General features: G+C 46.0%; 1 protein-coding gene across 4 annotated transcripts in view; it reads left to right on the top strand.

Moving 5' to 3' along the window:
* MFSD8 (major facilitator superfamily domain containing 8) overlaps window positions 1-18,745 on the top strand; it is a 112,175-nt gene that overhangs the window by 68,925 nt on the left and 24,505 nt on the right. For 3 of the 4 annotated variants that reach the window (XM_029590476.1, XM_029590646.1, XM_029590555.1), the window contains exon 9: window positions 3,152-3,286. The exons of the other annotated variant lie outside the window; for it this stretch is intronic. In XM_029590476.1, coding sequence (XP_029446336.1) covers window positions 3,152-3,286 — 135 coding nt within the window. The remainder of the gene's footprint in view (window positions 1-3,151; window positions 3,287-18,745) is intronic. 4 annotated transcript variants of the gene reach the window in all.

Here is an 18,745-nt window from a genome sequence, read left to right as displayed (position 1 = left end):
GTTTGTGAAAAGGTAAGAGAAATGAAGGAAGGTAACCAAATTGGTAGTGCAGTAATAATGGGAGATTTCAATTACCCAAATATTGACTGGGTAAGTGAAACATCAGGACATGCTAGAGAGACAAAGTTCCTGGATGGAATAAATGACAGTTTTATGGAACAATTGGTTCAGGAACCGACGAGAGAGGGAGCAATTTTAGATCTAATTCTCATCAGAGTGCAGGATTTGGTGAGCGAGGTTACGGTGGTGGGGCCGCTTGGCAATAGTGATCATATGATCAATTTTGAATTAATGACTGGAAGGGGGGACAGTAAGTAAATCCACGGCTCTAGCACTAAATTTTCAGAAGGGAAACTTTGACAAAATGAGAAAAATAGTTTAAAAAAAAAAACCAAAAACCTGAAAGGTGCAGCTACAAAGGTAAAAAGGTAAGGTGGAAGGAATGTCAAATGATTGCCAGCATGGCTAAAAAGTGAGGTGAAAGAGGCTATTTTAGCCAAAAGATCTTCATTCAAAAATTGGAAGAAGGATCCATCAGAAGAAAATAGGATAAAGCATAAACATTGGCAAGTTAAATGTAAGACATTGATAAGACAGGCTAAGAGAGAATTTGAAAAGAAGTTGGCCGTAGAGGGAAAACAGTAAAAACTTTTTTAAATATATCCGAAGCAGAAAGCCTGTGAAGGAGTCAGTTGGACCGTTAGATGATCAAAGGATTAAAGGGGCACTTAGGGAAGATAAGGCCATTGCAGAAAGATTAAACAATTTCTTTGTTTCTGTGTGTACTGAAGAGGATGTTGGGGAGATACCCGTTCTGGAGACTGTTTTCAAGGGTCATGTTTCAGATGAACTGAACCAAATCATGGTGAATCTGGAAGATGGGATAGGCCAGATTGACAAACTGAAGAGTAGCAAATCACCTGGACGGAATGATATATACCCCAGGATTCTGGAATAACTAAAACATGTAATTTCAGACCTATTTCAATGAATTTGTAACCTATCATTAAAATCATCCATTGTACTTGAAGATTGGAAGTTGGCCAATGTAACCCCGATATTTTAAAAAGGGCTCCAGGGGTGATCCGGGAAACTATAGACTGGTAAGCCTGACTTCAGTGCTGTGAAAAATTGTGGAAACTGTTATAAAGAATAAAATCACAAAATATTTAGATAGATATGGTTTTATGGGACACAGCCATCATGGATTTACCCAAGGGAAGTCTTGCCTCACAAATCTCCTATGTTTTTTTGAAGGGGTTAATAAACATGTGGATAAAGGTGAACTGGTTGATGTAGTGTATTTGGATTTTCAGAAGGCGTTTAACAAAGTCTTGCATGAGAGGCTTATAAGAAAACTAAAAAGTCATGGGATAGGAGGCAATGTCCTTTTGTGGAGGCTAAGTGACCTTCTTAAATCCTTGTCATATGAGCGATATTGGAGTATCTTCTAGCCCTGGTCTGCTGTTGACGGAGTGCAGCCTCAGCTTGTTCAGGCTATGGTGTCACATATTTTGGCTTTTCTAGAGAAAGGTTCCAGTCAAGGGACTGGTCTTTAACTCTGAGTCCAGGTAGCGACATTGGGTTGTCTCTCGGGTAAGGTGCAAGAGTGTCCTCTGTCCACACATCTGGATGTTATATGGTTCCTTTGGGGAACTAAGAACTTACATCCTCAGGTGCGTAACATTTATCCATCTTGGAAACTGAATCTAGTCATTAGAGGATTGTGTGAGGCTCGGTTTGAACCAGTAAAGAGGGCTACGGTTAAGGACTTGACTCTTAAAATGGTTTTCTTGTTGGCTGTTTGTTGAGCCAGGAGAATTTCGGAGCTCCAGGCACTGTCATGTTGAGATCCCTTCCTACCAATGTCCGATTCAGGGGTATTTTTGTGCATGGTGCCTTCTTTTCTTCTTAAGATAGACTCAGCATTTCATCTTAGTCAGGCAATGAAACTTCCAGCTTCTCTGGATTTGGATTCCTCTACGCCTTAAACCAGGGGAGCTTAAGCTCTTAGATGGGAGGTATGCATTATTGAGGTATCTAAAGGACATTTATGATTTCCGTAGATCGGATCACTTCTTTGTACTCTAGAGTGGTCCAAAAAAGGGGAGGTAAGGTGTCTAAGGCTACAGTTGTGCAATGGCTGAAGGAAGTGATCAAGTCAAACTTACATTTCTAAAGGGTGCCCGCTGCTGAGGTGTTTAGGGGTGCACTCGACACCTTCTCAGGAGACTTTCTGGGCTAAGTCACAACAGGAGTCTCACTTGAAATTTGCTGGGTGGCTACTGGGAAATCATTGCACACTTTTACTAGTATTATCACTTGGATATCGGGGCTCTGGTTTCCATGTGCTTTGGTGGAACTCTTCCAGACCCACCCGAGTTAAGGGGAGCTTAGGTACATCCCAGGAGTCTGGACTGATCTGGGTATGTAGAGGGAAAAGAAAATTGGTTCTTATCTGCTAATTTTCGTTCCTGTAGTACCAACAGATCAGTCCAGAGACCCGTCCATTTATTGGGAGGGGGGAGAGGCCACCGTTCATACTAATGCTTTGTATATAGCATAGAGTTGTTGGAGGCTTTCAGTGATGCTCGCTTATGTTAAATTTAGGAAATTAGTTTTTCCATTGTCTTTTTGGGCACCTTCACTTTCTTCCGGCTCGTTGAAGGGGGAGGGCGTTTGCTTAGAAATTTGGTTAGAAATTTATGGTTGTTGCTGTCATCTTGGCTTGGGTACAGGTCAATACTGAGGGACTGCAGGTGGCACACTGGGTTATGTAGCAGTGTCAGTGAAACTTTCTCTGTCTCCATCTGCTGGCAGGGAGGCAAACCCAGGAGTCTGGACTGATCTGTGATACTACAAAAATTAGCAGGTAAGAACCAATTTTCCTTTAGTTTAGCTCAGGAAGAGGATAGTGGGGTACCCTGCTAACTCTTACAGTGCTGTTACTGAGAGAAGTCCTCGCACTTCATAAAGTTTAAGATTTTTAAATTATTATTAACAGGCAGTGTTATGTCCCAAGCACCAAACCAGTTACCAAAGGGAAATGCTTAAGTAGTTCTGAAGCAGAAGCAAGGAAGAAAATATTCTGCTGTGGGGGTTTGCATGCAAGTCTCTTTGCTTTCACTTTGACTTTGGTTTTCTCTTCCAGCATAGTCACTCCCTTGACGATGGACATGTATTCCTGGACCAGGACACAAGCAGTGTTTTACAATGGCATCATCCTTGCCGCAGTTGGTGTTGAATCAGTGATTGTGTTCCTGACAGTTAAAATACTATCAAAAAAGTAAGTCACCAGACTGTATTAAATACGTCGGTGCTCAGCCTAGCTCTAACAGTGAGACCTGAAGGGAAAGATCAGTGCCCCTTCTCCCTCCCTAGGAAAAGTAATTCTGCTTGGTCTCTTGCCAGCAGGAGCTCATGTGCCCAAAGTGCGGACTCCCATTTACCAGCACCAGTGCAGTTCTCACAGGGTTGGCTATTTTTTTTTTGTTGTTTGTTTGTTTTCTAGACTGCTGCAGGAGAGATGGAGGGGAGGCTGGGTTCCCTGTTCGTACCAGGATCATTCCAGACGGTGGGTTAGGTCCCCTGTCCAGCAGATGGAGTCAGAACCAAAAACTCCCAGGGGAGGAGCTATATAGGCACGCCTCCCTCGCCTCAATCCTCAGTATAGTTCTGACTCCAGCAGATGTGAGCAGGGGACACGGTGGTCCCCAGCACTTTTCTAAATTTATTTCTCTCTGAGGGATCAATTAAAAAAAAAAAAAGAAAGAGAGGTTTTTTTCTTTAGAATAGGTCTTATAGTGTTTACTGCCAGGACCACTCCATTCTAAGAGAGACACTGTTTTCCAGTCAGGAACTTGCTGACAGGCTGTGTTTTTTGCCTGTCACTTCATTTTTCTCTCTCTCTATTCTTTTGTTTTCCTCTTCCTTGCCCGGCTCAGGATCCGAAGATTAAGAAAGGGGATCCTCTGCTAGCGGGCTTACGACCCCTAGCGAAAGCTTTTCCCACGCATCACAACATCTTGCAATTGATTTCAAGGGAGTGGGATACTCCTGAGGCCAATCTTCGAGTCGGAAGAGCCATGGAAAAGTTATATCCTCTGCCTACTGATTTCCTAGAGATTCTTAAAGTTCCTGCGGTTGATTCGGCGGTATCTGCGGTCACGAAACATACCACCATCCCGGTCACGGGTGGGACGGCATTGAAGGATGTTCAGGATCGCAAGCTCGAGGTGTACCTCAAGCGTATCTTCGAGGTCTCAGCGTTGGGGATGAGGGCTGCTATCTGCAGTTCACTAGCACAGCGAGCAGCTCTGCGTTGGGTACAACAGCTTCTCACATCCCAATCTTTGCCACAGGCAGAGACTATTCAGGCTGATAGACTTGAAGCGGTGGTTGCCTATGGAGCTGATGCCTTTTATGATCTATTAAGGGTTCTCGCTCGATCCATGGTGGCAGCGGTGTCCGCTCGCCGTCTTTTGTGGCTACGCAACTGGGCGGCAGATGCTTCGTCCAAGACGTGCCTGTTTGGGGAAGATTTAGATCAGATCATCAAATCTCTTAATGAGAATGCGGTGCACAAGCTACCAGAAGATCGTCCACGTTCTTCTAGATCCTTTTATTCCTCCAGGAACAGGTACCGGAATCAACGGAGGTCGCGTCCTACCAGACAGCAGGCACCTCGGGCGCCTTCTACACGATCGCACACCTGGAACCGGTCCTTTCGTGGACGCCGCCACGGTAAGGATACTCAAAGGGCAGGTGCCTCCTCAAAAGCTTCACAATGATGCCAGAGGGACCCTCGAGGAGATCCCCTACCTGGGGGGTCGCCTTACTCTCTTCTACAAAGAGTGGGTCCAAATTACGTCGGATCAATGGGTGCTGGACATCTTAAGACAAGGCTACGTATTAGATTTTGTACACGAACCCCGAGACCGTTTTCTGTTTTCTCCTTGCGGTTCCCGCCTCAAACAATTAGCAGTTCGGCAGACTCTCGATCGTCTGCTACAGCTAGGGGTGATAGTCCCGGTAGCGGCCTCCGAACTGGGAAGAGGACATTATTCGGTCTACTTCGTGGTTCCCAAGAAGGAGGGCACTTTTCGACCTATCTTGGATCTCAAGACGGTCAACAAGTGTCTCAGAGTTCCTCGTTTTCGTATGGAAACGCTCCGGTCAGTGTTAGCAGCTGTGCATCCAGGAGAATTTTTGGCCTCTTTAGACCTTACGGAAGCATACCTTCACATCCCGATCCATCCCCATCATCAGCGCTTCTTACGCTTCAAGATTTTGGGACAAAATTTTCAGTTTCGTGCTCTCCCCTTTGGCCTGGCGACGGCTCCGCGAGTCTTCACCAAGATCATGGTGGTGGTAGCGGCGGCACTTCGCAGCGAGGGTATCCTAGTGCATCCTTATCTAGACGACTGGCTCATTCGAGCAAAGTCGAGAGCGCAGGGCTACCGTGCAGTCGACAGAGTGGTACAGCTTCTCCAATCTCTGGGTTGGATCGTCAATTTCTCAAAGAGCAAACTGATACCGTCCCAATCGCTGGATTTTCTGGGAGCACACTTCGACACTAACCGGGCCAAGGTGTTTCTGCACCCGGACAGAGCTCGGGCTATACGTGCTCAAGTAACCAGTTTTATGGCTCTCGTCGCTCCCACGGCATGGGACTATCTTCAGGTGCTGGGAACCATGGCTTCAACCATCGATTTGGTACCGTGGGCCTTTGCCCATCTCCGACCTCTCCAGAGATCCCTACTTTCACGATGGAACCCGGTGTCGAGAGATTTTCAGGCAGTGCTGCCCATTCCGGGTGTTGTCTTGAGCAGCCTACAGTGGTGGCTGTACCCTCAACGATTGGCTCAGGGAGTGTCTCTGCAGAACCTGGATTGGTGGTCGTCACCACGGATGCCAGCCTCTCCGGCTGGGGAGCGGTTTGTCAAGACAGGTCTCTCCAAGGCCGATGGACGGTAGATCAATCCACCTGGCCCATCAATCGGCTGGAGACCAGGGCAGTCCGTCTAGCGTTGCAGGGGTTCCACCCACTGGTGCGCAGTCGAGCGGTTTGGATTCTTTCGGACAATGCGACCACAGTGGCGTACATCAATTGCCAGGGGGGCACCAGGAGCCATCTGGTCTCGTTGGAAACCGACGAGTTGATGACATGGGCGGAGCTACACTTACAGCGTCTAGCGGCTTCGCACATAGCGGGCGTGGACAACGTTCAGGCAGATTTTCTCAGTCGACAACACCTGGATCCTGGAGAGTGGGAACTCTCGGTGGACGCAATGCGAAGGATAGTACAGCGTTGGGGGAGACCCCATGTGGATCTAATGGCAACCGCGACAAATACAAAGGCCGCCCGGTTCTTCAGCCGCAGGCAAGAGCGCGGCGTGGAAGGAGTCGACGCGCTGGTTCTTCCCTGGCCTCGACACTGTCTCCTGTATGTCTTTCCTCCGTGGCCTCTAGTGGGCAAGGTTATCCGACGGATAGAGGTGCATCACGGTCCGGTGATTCTAGTTGCACCAGAGTGGCCTTGTCAACCATGGTTTGCAGATCTCCTCAATCTGGCAGTGGAGGGCCCTCTTCGGCTCAGTCATCTGCCATGTCTTCTTCGCCAAGGACCAATATTTTTCAAGGAGGCAGATCGCTTCTGTCTTGCGGCTTGGCTTTTGAGAGGCGTCATTTGAGACGGCGCGGATATCCAGAATCTGTCATCTCGACGCTCTTGAAAGCTAGGAAGACATCCACGTCAGTTACTTATGTCAGAGTATGGAAGGTTTTTGAGGAATGGTGCGAGTCAAAATCGATTCTACCAACGCAGGCCTCGGTGACGCAAGTGCTTTCCTTCCTACAGGCTGGTCTGGATTTGGGCCTTGCCTATAATTCTCTTCGTGTGCAGGTGGCGGCATTGGGAGCCTTCCTACGTAGTAACGACAGCGGGCTCCTGGCCTCACATCCGGATATCCTACGTTTTCTAAAGGGGGTAAAACCCTTGAAGCCTCCAATTAGACTACCTTGTCCTTCTTGGAATCTCAATTTGGTACTCCGGGCTCTATCTGCACCGCCTTTTGAGCCTCTGAGTTCGGCCACACTCAAGGATGTCACCCTTAAGACCATCTTCCTGGTGGCAATCAGCTCAGCACGTCGAATCTCTGAACTTCAAGCTCTATCATGTCGGGAGCCATACCTTCGTTTCACGCCAGGGGGAGTTTCCCTGCGGACAGTTCCATCTTTTCTGCCGAAGGTGGTCTCGGCTTTCCATCTCAACCAATCTATAGAGCTTCCGTCATTTGTATCCTCTGATTCATCTGACCTCCGTCGGCTGGATGTTCGACGTTCCTTGATACATTATTTGGAGGTCACCAATGATTTTCGACTCTCCGACCATTTGATTGTACTGTGGTCAGGGCCCAGGAAGGGTTACATGGCATCCAAACAATCAATCGCTCGCTGGCTGAAGGGAGCGATAATAGCTGCGTACATTGGAGTGGGTAAGTCTCCACCTTTAGCTGTTAAGGCACATTCTCTCCGTGCTCAGGCGACGTCGTGGGCGGAAAGTTCTGCAGTTTCTTCTCAGGAAATCTGTAGGGCGGCCACATGGAAGTCGCTCCACACTTTCGCAAGACATTATCGTCTAGACGTCCTCGCGCCGTCTCACGGTCAGCTTGGAGACAGGGTCATACAGGCAGGGCTGTCCGGGACCCACCCATGATGGGGAAGCTTTGGTACATCCCACCGTCTGGAATGATCCTGGTACGTACAGGGAAAAGAAAATTATTCCTTACCTGCTAATTTTCGTTCCTGTAGTACCATGGATCATTCCAGACCCCTCCCTTACTTGGGGGTTCTTTCTGGGCCATCCCTGCTTTCCTGTCTTCACAATATTTTCACTCTGTATCTCTAGTTATTGCGAGCTGTGTCATTGTACACAGTACTGTTTGCAAGTTCTCAGTTACTGTTTTTTGAGTACAAGTTAGTTGCTGTCGTTTTTCAGCTGTTATTTTCTCTATATTTTGAGATTAATTGATCCCTCTGGTTCTGTCTCTTCTCGTCTTGGCTTTGCTAGTCCAGTTACTGAGGATTGAGGCGAGGGAGGCGTGCCTATATAGCTCCTCCCCTGGGAGTTTTTGGTTCTGACTCCATCTGCTGGACAGGGGACATAACCCACCGTCTGGAATGATCCATGGTACTACAGGAACGAAAATTAGCAGGTAAGGAATAATTTTCTTTTACAGACGAGGGCAGGAGGCATGAAAATGTAATGGCCTTCAAGTGGATGGGGAAAATCTGTGAGATGGGAATGGGCTGAGAGGTAGGCTAAAGGGGAAAAGAGAAGCTGGTTAGTAGACGAGGCCGAGTCTTCCAGCTGGTAAAAAGGAAAGAGGCTTAGAAACAAAGAGATGAGAAGAGACTGGGGTTAGTCATGGATGGGAGCAGAGGAGGCTGAAAGATAATGATGTAAGAGGAAATAACCCTGCAGAGGAGAGCAACAAAGGAGGGAAAAGAGACATGATATATTGGGGTGGAAAGAGACAGAGATGGGGTGGAAGAGAAGTAGGAAGCAGACAGGGTTAAAGAAGAGGAAGATAATCAAGATAAATCTGAGCAACAGATCAGGGTGTGTAGGAAAGAGAAGCCTAGGCTAGGAGCAGGAGGGGAGAAGGGGAAAAGAAGAGTCTGTAATGTGAAAGAGAGAAATTTAGGGGGAAGGTGAGGATGGAGCAGATGCAGGCTGAATGAAGAGAGAGGTTTGGATGAAGATTTGCAGTGCAAGGAGGGGGCTAGAGAGAGAAAAGTTGAGGGCAACAGATAGAGATTAGAAGTAGAGAAAGAGGCTTGTGGGTGTGGGAACAGAGAGAGACATAGATACACAGGCAGGAGTCTTCCTGCTGGGATATGTAGGTGCTTAAAAATTAAGAGTACAGGCAGAAAACCTGTTTTTGTTTGGTAATTACATTGCTAATAACACCTTTTTTTTTACCGTTGATAATGTCAAATACCCCAATTTCCTGTACTTCTGCAGAAATGGCAATTGCTATGGAATTTGACCTCTTGATGCAAAATGTGATTTCCTCTGGAGAATTGTTTGAAATTTCTAACTCCCTGCAGGGGCTGTCAGTATTTTTCTCCCTGCCTGTGCTGCTGATACTGCCCTTCTCCCTGCTGGGGCTTTCAGTATCCTTTTTTCTGTTTAGGCTGCAGACACTGCCTCTCTTCTTGCTGGGGTTGTCAGCGTCCTCCTCCCTGCTTGGACTGCTGACACTGTCTCTTTGCAAGGGCTATCAGTGCCCTTCTTCCTGCTGAGGCTGGCCATGTCCTGCACTGCCTCTCTCCCAGCTATCCAGCACCCTTCTCTCTGCTGTGGCTGCTGATACCGCCTCTCTCCCTGCAGGCGTGCTGATGTCCTTTCCACTGGGCTGTCTTGCTGACCCTCATCAGAAACCACCAGTGCCACCGTATAATATGAACATCTGGGGAGAGGAGAGGGAAGGAGATCTTTTTATTCCAAAAAAAGAAGCTTATATGAAAAATATAATATACTTGGACAAAACCTAAAGGCCTCTGGTTTTCAGTGGCAGACTTTTCAAGATTCTGTGGCAGTTCTGTATATTTCTTAGTGTTTAGACAGATGGATCCAGAAAAAGTGAGTTATGCACCTCTACCAGCAGATGGAGATGGAGGAAAGCTGACATCACAGTATATATACCCCTGCAGTGACATCAGCCTGCCAGTATTCTCCGTCTCCAGCAGATGGTGGACATGCATCTCCTTACTGGGGATTGCTTAAAGTTTTTAGAAGGAGAAAAGAAGGAGGAAAATAATTCGCCCACTCCCTCCCTCAGTTGAGAATTCCTGAGGTGAAATATATTGGATTCCTCCCTCAGACGAGTGCCTTGGTCCGGTAAGTGGTTTTCACTGGTGTGGACTTAGCTGTAAAAAAAAATAAAAATAAACAAACAGCTGAAAGGCAAGCGCGAGTGCAGGAAGCCTAGCACAGCGGTGAATGTATATGCCCTCACCCCCTGCAGCCGCAGACTGACTGTGTACTCAGCCGGAACGGGCTGAGCTCAGGTAAAGAATAATTAAAAAAAAAAAAAAAGTAGAGAAGGGCTTTTTTTTTTTTTTTTTAGGGATTCCTTTCCCCTTCGCTGTCCGTGCTCCACATGCCAATCTGATGTTCGTTCCTGCCTCCGGAGGAGCTTAGGAACCGTGGGCAAACCTGATGGGTTGAGCAGCCATTTTTAGCTAGGCTCTACTCTCAGGTTTTACTTGTTCGCCGTGTGGTAGGGCATGGAGGCATTACGCATGCTTTTCCTGCACATTAGGCTGCCCTCTGCAATTCTGTTGGTTCATGTGAGTGTGTCCAGCTTTGCGTCCAGTTGTGCACCCAGTTTGTGCGCCTGGGCGTCCAGTGATAGGAGCATCTATCTGAGCATTTATGCGCACTCACGTACCTACACACACAATCTGAGCAGCCTTATAGGAGCTCAGTTTTTGGGCACATACTTTTTTGCAGCACGGATACAGCTGGACACATACTTCCCAGTCGTACTGACAGATGGGTGGCGCCTATAAAAAAGAAACCTAAGCACCTTACCCTCTGTGCTGTTTGTCATATTTGGCATCTTAGCCTGGCGTTCTCTAACTTATGTCAGCGCTGCTTGGAAGCCCAGGGGGAATTGCCTTCATCTGATTTTAGTAAGCCTGGTTCTTTCCACCTGATGCGGGCCTGGGTAAAGAGATGCCAGAAGGGTTGCCTGACTTTTGAAGCTCCTCTAGCTGATTCATCAGCAGGAAAGGTAGTTCAGTAGGCACAGGACAGATGCCAGCTGGATTTGGCATGGATCCCTTTGCCTTTTCTTCTAATTTCAAAGGGGGGATGAGTCTTGGAAGGACTGTATCCCCTGGAAGGACTGGATCCATCAGCAAGAGAGCAATTACGTTTTCTGAAAGTGGATGCACTTGTGTATGCCATCACCAGGAGGACGGCCTTTAAGGATACACACAATCAGGGAATTGAGTCCATCCTTAAGCAAGCCCTTGAAGCAATGGCAATAACTTTGCAGATGGCATCTTGTTGTTCTCTGGTGCTTCGCTCTTGTTTAATTCTCACTCAGAAGGTTGATGATTCTGGTATGAATTCCAGGGTAGTGATGGAACCAGCGGCTGCCTTTTTGGCAGATGCGAGTTGCAATTTGGTCCACACTTCAGCCAGAGGGGTGGCTTCGGTAATAGCGGCCAGGCATCAGTTATGGATGAGAAATTGGTCAGCCAGTGCAACCTCCAAGTCTAACCTTACGAAATTGCTCTTTAAAGGCTCGCTGTTGTTTGGGAGCGAGCTAGAGAAAATGGCCCATAATTGGGGCGAATCCCATGTTCCTTGGTTACCGGAGGATAAGAAACAGATGCCTCAGTCCTTTAGCATGAGAGGTCATACTAGGGGATCCAAATGTTTTCAACCTTTGGGTAAGTCTCCGTCCTTTCTTCCCGGACAGCCCATATGAGGCACAGGTTTGGGTAGTGGAGTCCCCCAAACCTCCCAGTTAAGGTGTGGTGACCCATCCCCAGGAACAGGAGATAGGGGGTCGCCTTTCTCTCTTTTTTTGAAGGTGGGTCGAAATCATGTTAGACCAGTGGGTTCTGGAGGTGATACGAGATGGATATGTGCTGGAGTTTCACAATATTCCTCGGGATGTATTCATGGTGTCTCCCTGCAACTCCCTAGAAGAGGCAGGCAGTGGAGTATACATTGTCAAGACTCCTCAGTCTGAGGACTATGGTCCCAGTGCCCATGTCTCAAAAGAATATGGGCCAATATTCCATTTATTTTGTTGTGCCCAATATCAGTGTAGTTGGGGGCGTTTCTGACGTTCTTGGATTTGTCTGAGGCGAACCTGCATATTCCCCTCCAGCTAGAGCATCAACAATTTCTACGCTTCGTGGTTTTGGAGCATCATTTTCAGTTTTAAGTGCTACCTTTTGATTTGACCACTGTGCCCAAACCGTTATCCAAGGTTATGGTGGTGGTGGCGAAAGGGTTGAGAAAGTATGGGATTCTGGTACACTCATACTTGGATGACTGGATGATTCGGCCAAGACTATGAAAGAGAGCCTCTGGGAGTTGTGCAAGTTCATCTCCTTGTTGCAAGAGCTAGATTGGGTAGTGAACCTGGCCAAGAGCAGTCTTCAGCCATCTCAGTCTCTAGAGTACCTCGTGTCAGGTTCGACACAAAGCAGAGCAGGGTATTCCTTCTGGAGGGTCATATTCAGAAGCTTGATGGTGCAGGTGCGTCTGTTGATGAATATAATGTGCCCGACAGTATGGTCCTTTCTACAGGTGCTCGGATTGATGGCAGCGACCCTGGAAGTGATGCCGTGAGCGAGGGCACATTCCAGCTAGCTCCTTAAAACATACATAGCACTATCACTCAACAATCACATCCTTTATCAATCAATCTCACTTAGAAGGTCTAGCCCCAGACATGGTGAAACAAGCAGTGAAAAAACCTATCCTAAAAAATAAATCCAGCAGTTCTGACAATTGGGAAAATTGACCTATATCTAACATACCCTTTTTATCTAAAATTCTTGAAAAAGCAGTTTTATCACAACTAGAAGACTATCTTGATGACCATCATATTCTACATACAAACCAATTCGGATTCAGAAAAAAATCGCTCAACTGAGACCTTACTCATAGCCTTAATGGACCCCATATTACATGATACAACAATGACGAATCTTATTTCCTGGTACTAATTCACCTAACAGCAGCCTTTGACACTGTTGACCATACACTTCTATGCCATCAGCTGAGAAAAATCGGATTTGATGGTGATGTATTAAAGTGGTTCACATCCTTCCTATCAAAAAGGACATTCCAAGACAAACTGGGCAACCATATGTCTGACACCTTCCTAATCAAGGCAGGTGTCCCCCAGGGTTCAGTACTATCCTCAACTCTATTCAATATTTACATGCTTCCCCTATGTAAATTGCTGTCTGATCTAGGAATCACCTACCTACCTATACGCCAATGACATTCAGCTCTGCATACCATGCACCATCTCCATTGAAAATACAATACAGACTCTTACAAAACACATGAAGGCTATTCAGCATGAACTATTCAAGCTCAAACTTACTCTAAACACAAAAAAACTGAAATCATTCTGTTAAGAAGAAACCCACCTATAGCGACTCCGCAGACACTAGACCTGGGCAACTTCAATATTGCACCCTCAGACCAAGGGGTAGATTTTCAGACGAGCGCGAACAGCCTACTTTTGTTTGCGCTCCAGGCGCAAACAAAAGTACGCTGGATTTTAGTAGATACGCGGGTAGTCGCGCGTATCGGCTAAAATCCTGGATCGGCGCGCGCAAGGCTATCGATTTCGTATAGCCTGCGCGCGCCGAGCCGCGCAGCCTACCCCCGTTCCCTCCTAGGCCGCTCCGAAATCGGAGCGGCCTAGGAGGGAACTTTCCTTTGCCCTCCCCTCACCTTCCCCTCCCTTCCCCTACCTAACCCACCCGCCCGGCCCTGTCTAAACCCCCATCCTACCTTTGTCGGGGGATTTACGCCTCCCAGAGGGAGGCGTAAATCCCCGCGCGCCAGCGGGCCTCCTGCGCGCCCGGCCGCGACCTGGGGGCGGGTACGGAGGGCGCAGCCACGCCCCTGGGCCGTAGCCACGCCCCCATACCCGCCCCCAAAACGCTGCCGACACGCCCCTGCAACGCCGCGCGCTCCGGCCCCGCCCCCGACACGCCTCCCGACACGCCCACTCCGAAAACCCCGGGACTTACGCGAGTCCCGGGGTTCTGCGCGCGCCGGTGAGCCTATGTAAAATAGGTTCACCGGCGCGCAGGGCCCTGCTCGCGTAAATCCGCCCGGTTTTGGGCGGATTTACGCGAGCAGGGCTCTGAAAATCCGCCCCCAAGTGTGGGACCTAGAAATACAGATTGACGAGAACCTATCAATGGAAAAGCACGTAAATAAATTAATCAAATCAAGCTATGCTAAACTGCATGTACTACGTAGACTGAAACCATTGCTGACTCACGCAGACTTCCGTACGGTCCTGCAAACCCTCACTTTTTCAAAACTAGATTACTGCAACTCCCTTCTTCTCGGACTACCTAACTGTCTTCTAAAAAAACTAGAACTATTATAAAATTCCGCAGCTAGACTCTTAACAGGATCCAGGAAATTTGATCACATCTCGCAATCACTCATAGCGCTTTATTGGCTACCTGTGCAATTCCGAATCCATTACAAGGTCCCAACCTTAATACATACCACCCTCCACTCTTAACAGTATAGGTCTGGCTGGGGTAGCGTTACAACCATACAAGCCTCAGAGATCATTAAGATCTCAAAACAAAGGATTACTAGCTGTGCCATCATTGCAGTTTTTAAAAATTGATAAATAAAAATTGTGTTTTAATGGGAATTGGTAAATGAGGTTAACAATCAAGTGCTGTTGTTGCCATGAATATGGTTGTAGCCCTGTAAGGGCAAGAGCCTAAACGATTGAGCACAAATATTCTGATACTAATTCCCTGAGTTATGAAATATGTTTTGTGAAATTGAGTGAGAAGTTTGGTAGTCCTCATTTGTGTTGAATATTGAGTATAGGCATACATTGTGAGGAAAGAATAGCCCTAATAGTAGGATTATTGGTTATCATTACAGAATATACATCTGTCAAAAATAAGAGACCGAATGTTCTCCAATGCAGGGTCTCTACCTGAGACCCTACGACTGACTCTAGAAACAAAGAAATTCAAATGGGACCTAAAAACATGGTTATTTCAAAATGCCTATAATCCAACTTAAACTTTTCTGATCTCAATTCTTACCCCTACATGGGTAAATGTATTAAGACATTAACTAGTGAACTCAATACCACAGAACTTTTCAATCCTCAATATCACATCACTTCCCAAACCCTCCGAAATAAATCAACCTGAAACTGAAATCTTTTTCTTTTCCACCAGCCTCTTATCCCTGTGGTATCTTGAGTTAAAAATGCTAGCTCATCCTTGCATATCTTCTCTCCCCCGATAACACTAGTCAACGTATGTGCCCCTGAGAACTTTAATGATTGTATGTGTCTGTCTTTAAACTTATGTTATATGGATACAGTGATTGTATTTGTCAGTTCATATTATGTATGTCATGATGTAAAGCGCTGTGATCTTCATTTGGAACAACAGTATATAAAATGGCTAAATAAATAAATATGCGTCCTCTTCAGCACACTCTGCTTTCTCATTGGACCCACAGTCTCAGGACTATTCTATTCGGCTTCACCTGCTGATGGAAGTCTTTATTCTTTGTTAGGTGAGGGTCTGCAATTGAGACTGAAGTGAGTAAAATTGTCAAGTAAGGTATTCTGCTGGCGTGAGGTTTCTGTGTAGGGCTTTATAGCAGCCTGGCTTGTTCCGTTTTCCTAATAGGAGGAATATTGGTGTTTTAAGATCCGGTGTAATATTTTCAGTGTTGCCTTTTCTTAGGTAAGGTGGTTACTGTTTGAGTGCTGGAAGTTAGTGATGTTCTGGTATGGGAGGTTTACCATTTATGTAATTTCTATTCAGAGAGAGTACTTATCTTTCTCTTGTGTCATTCTTAACAATGAAAACAATACTGGGCCTTTTTTTTTTCCCCGCTGTGGATTGCAATGAGCGGAGTGTCACTTATGTAAGCTTTATCTGTCAGGTGTGTCACAATGGGGGAAAAAGGTTGGGAGCCATTGGTCTAGAGTGCCACCAGTCTGGGGGCAGTGACAGCATGGTCTCCCTTCCTTACCACGAAGCCCGGAAAAGCAATGGTGGGTCTGTGTGGGAAGGAAGAAGGAGAGACCATGCAGTCATGGCTAGAGGAAAGAACAACGTGTCCTCCAATCCGTAGCAGGCAGAGAGAGCATCAGCCCTGGGCCCTCGCAGTGTGGGAGCACAGTAGGAGCAACAGTGCGCTGTTCCCCCCCCCCCCCCCCCCCCCGCAGACGCAGTAAACAGTGCAGCATCATCCTGCACGGCCTCAAAAAGAGGAGGCCGCCCGCTGGACTTCTGCTTCTGTTGGGAGGAAGTGAATGTGTCCTGTTGAGGTGGGGTAGGAACTGAGCGTCTGTGTGTGTGTGTGTGAGCATGTCTGTCTGTGTGTGTGAGCATGTCTGTCTGTGTGTGTGACCGTGTGTGAGCATGTGACCGCGTTTGTGTGTGTGCGTGTGTGTGAGCATGTCTCTGTGTGTGTATGTAGTTTGTCAGAGTACGAGTATGTAATGCGCCTGAGAGTACATCTGTGTGTATGCATGTTGGATTCTGTCTGTGTATGATTGCGAGAATATATCTATGTGTGAAAGTATGTCTGTGTGTGTGTGAGAGCATGTTCTGTGATTCAGCAAGTGCGTGTATATATGAGTGAGGAGAAAGACTGAGTAACAAGCCCTCTCCTCTCTTCTGCTATCCCACAACAATCTCAGGGTATCTGGAAATCAAAAGATCCCAGGTATGGACAGCAGGGGTTTTTTTTTTTGGTTTTTTTTACTATTGGATGGTGTGTGTGTCTGATGTTTTGAAATATTTTATTGGTCTAATATAAGTTTTATATTTTTGTTAGCTGTTTTGAAATATTTGTTTTATTAGTAGGTTTTATTTTTATTGATGATATATATTTCCTGATTTTATTGTTTAATGTTCCATGAGGAATTGTAATGTTTCTGGTTTTCCATTGTTGCACTGCATATATAGGTCTGGCCTATTATGGTTTACAGTTCAGTTATTGTCTGCACATTTGTATTACTACTTTATGGCCACTTTATTCTGTATTTGGTGAGGATCTGTCTGTGTTTTGCATGTGTGTTTGAGGTTATGTATTCTGCTAATGTATCATTTCTATGTAGGGATCTATATATATATATATATATATATATATATATATTAGGAGATATATTGGTGGTTTTAGGACCTGGTATAATGTTTGCAGTGTCACCTTTTCATAGGGTTGTAACTGTTGAGTGCTGGCGATTAGTGCTGTTTTGGAATGGTAGGTTTATTATATTGTAATTATAATTTAGCTTTCTCACAGCTTTCTGAGGACCAAGCCCACACCCAACATGTGTTACGATAGTCCTAATACCATATGTGTTACTAGGGGCTTTTATGCAGGGTTTTCTGCTTGACACCACAGCTGTACATGTAAACATAATATACATGCTGTTATATTTTTACTTCAAAAGACTGTATTTTGATTGTGTTTTTCATGTAAATTGTATGTGAAGAAGGTCGTGGTAGGGGAAGGCTGGGCACAAAGCTGTAAGATTCACTTAGAGTGCCTAAATATCCTTGCACTGACCCTGATTAGTAAAAATATAAATTAAATGTTAAAAAAAATACCAAAAAAAGCAGAATGAGAAGGGGCCAGCCCAGTAATTGTATGCAACGGACTGCAGAAACGTTAGCACCGGCCCTGCATGGCAGTGCCCTGTGGTGATGCACTGGCAGATGATGGGGGGGAGAAAGGGGGGGCCCCGCAGGGGAGGCAACACTGAACACTTTGTGCAAGGAAGTTGCTTAATATAAGATTTTAATAAATAAAAAATGGCGCCCGGGCACCAGAGACCCTCGCTACGCCTCTGGCCAGTCTCCTAGATAGGATTTTAGACCGTGCTGGAGAGGAGCCAGCTGTTGTGGTGGAAAGAGGATAACCAATCGGATAGTGCTATACTGGGGTAAAAATTATATCGCAGTGACAGAGAGGAGAGGAGCATCTGTGTGGCGCTTTATGTCCAGGATGGATAAAGATCCTGCATTAGACTAAATGCACAATCGAATCTTTGAGTAGAAATCGTGTGTTGTATGTTGGGGAAGAGTATAGTGATAGGTGTATACTACTGACCACCTGGCCAAGATGGTGAGACAGACAGTGAAAAGCTAAGAGAAATTAGGAGAACTAACCAAATTGGTAGTGCAGTAATAATGGAAGATTTCAATTACCCCAATATTGACTGGGTAAGTGAAACATCAGGGCATGCTAGAGAGATAAAGTTCCTAGATGGAATAAATGACGGTTTTTATGGAGCAATTGGTTCAGGAACTGACGAGAGTGGAAGCAATTTTAAATTTAAATCCTATTCTCAGTGGAGTGAGAGAGGTAACTGTGGGCAATAGTGATCATAATATTATCAACTTTGAATTAATGACTGGAAGAGGGACAGTAAGTAAACCCACGGCTCTAGCGCTAAACTTCCAAAAGGGAAACTCTGATAAAATGAGAAAAGTAGTTTAAAAAAAAAATGAAAGGTTCAGCTACAAAGGTAAAAAGTGTGCCAAAGGTATGGACATTGTTAAAAAAAAAAAAAAAAAAACCCCATCCTAGAAGCCCAGTCCAGATGTATTCCACGCATTAAGAAAGGTGGAAGGAAGGCAAAACGATTACCGGCATGGTTAAAAGGTGAGGTGAGAGAGGAAGAAAATACAATAAAGCATTTGCATTGGCAAGTTAATTGTAAGATGTTGATAAGACAGGCTAAGAGAGAATTTGAAAAGAAGTTGGCTATAGAGGCAAAAACTCACAATAAAAACCTTTTAAAATATATCCGAAGCAGAAAGCCTGTGAGGGAGTCTGTTGGACCGTTAGAGGATAGAGGGGTTAAAGGGACACTTAGAGAAGATAAGGCCATTGCGGAAAGATTAAACAATTTCTTTGCTTCGGTTTTTACTGAAGAGGATTATGGGGAGA

The sequence above is a fragment of the Rhinatrema bivittatum genome, chromosome 1, assembly GCF_901001135.1.
Source record: "Rhinatrema bivittatum chromosome 1, aRhiBiv1.1, whole genome shotgun sequence".
NCBI classification, from domain to species: Eukaryota; Metazoa; Chordata; class Amphibia; order Gymnophiona; family Rhinatrematidae; genus Rhinatrema; species Rhinatrema bivittatum.
This window is presented reverse-complemented; position numbering and strand designations above follow the sequence as displayed.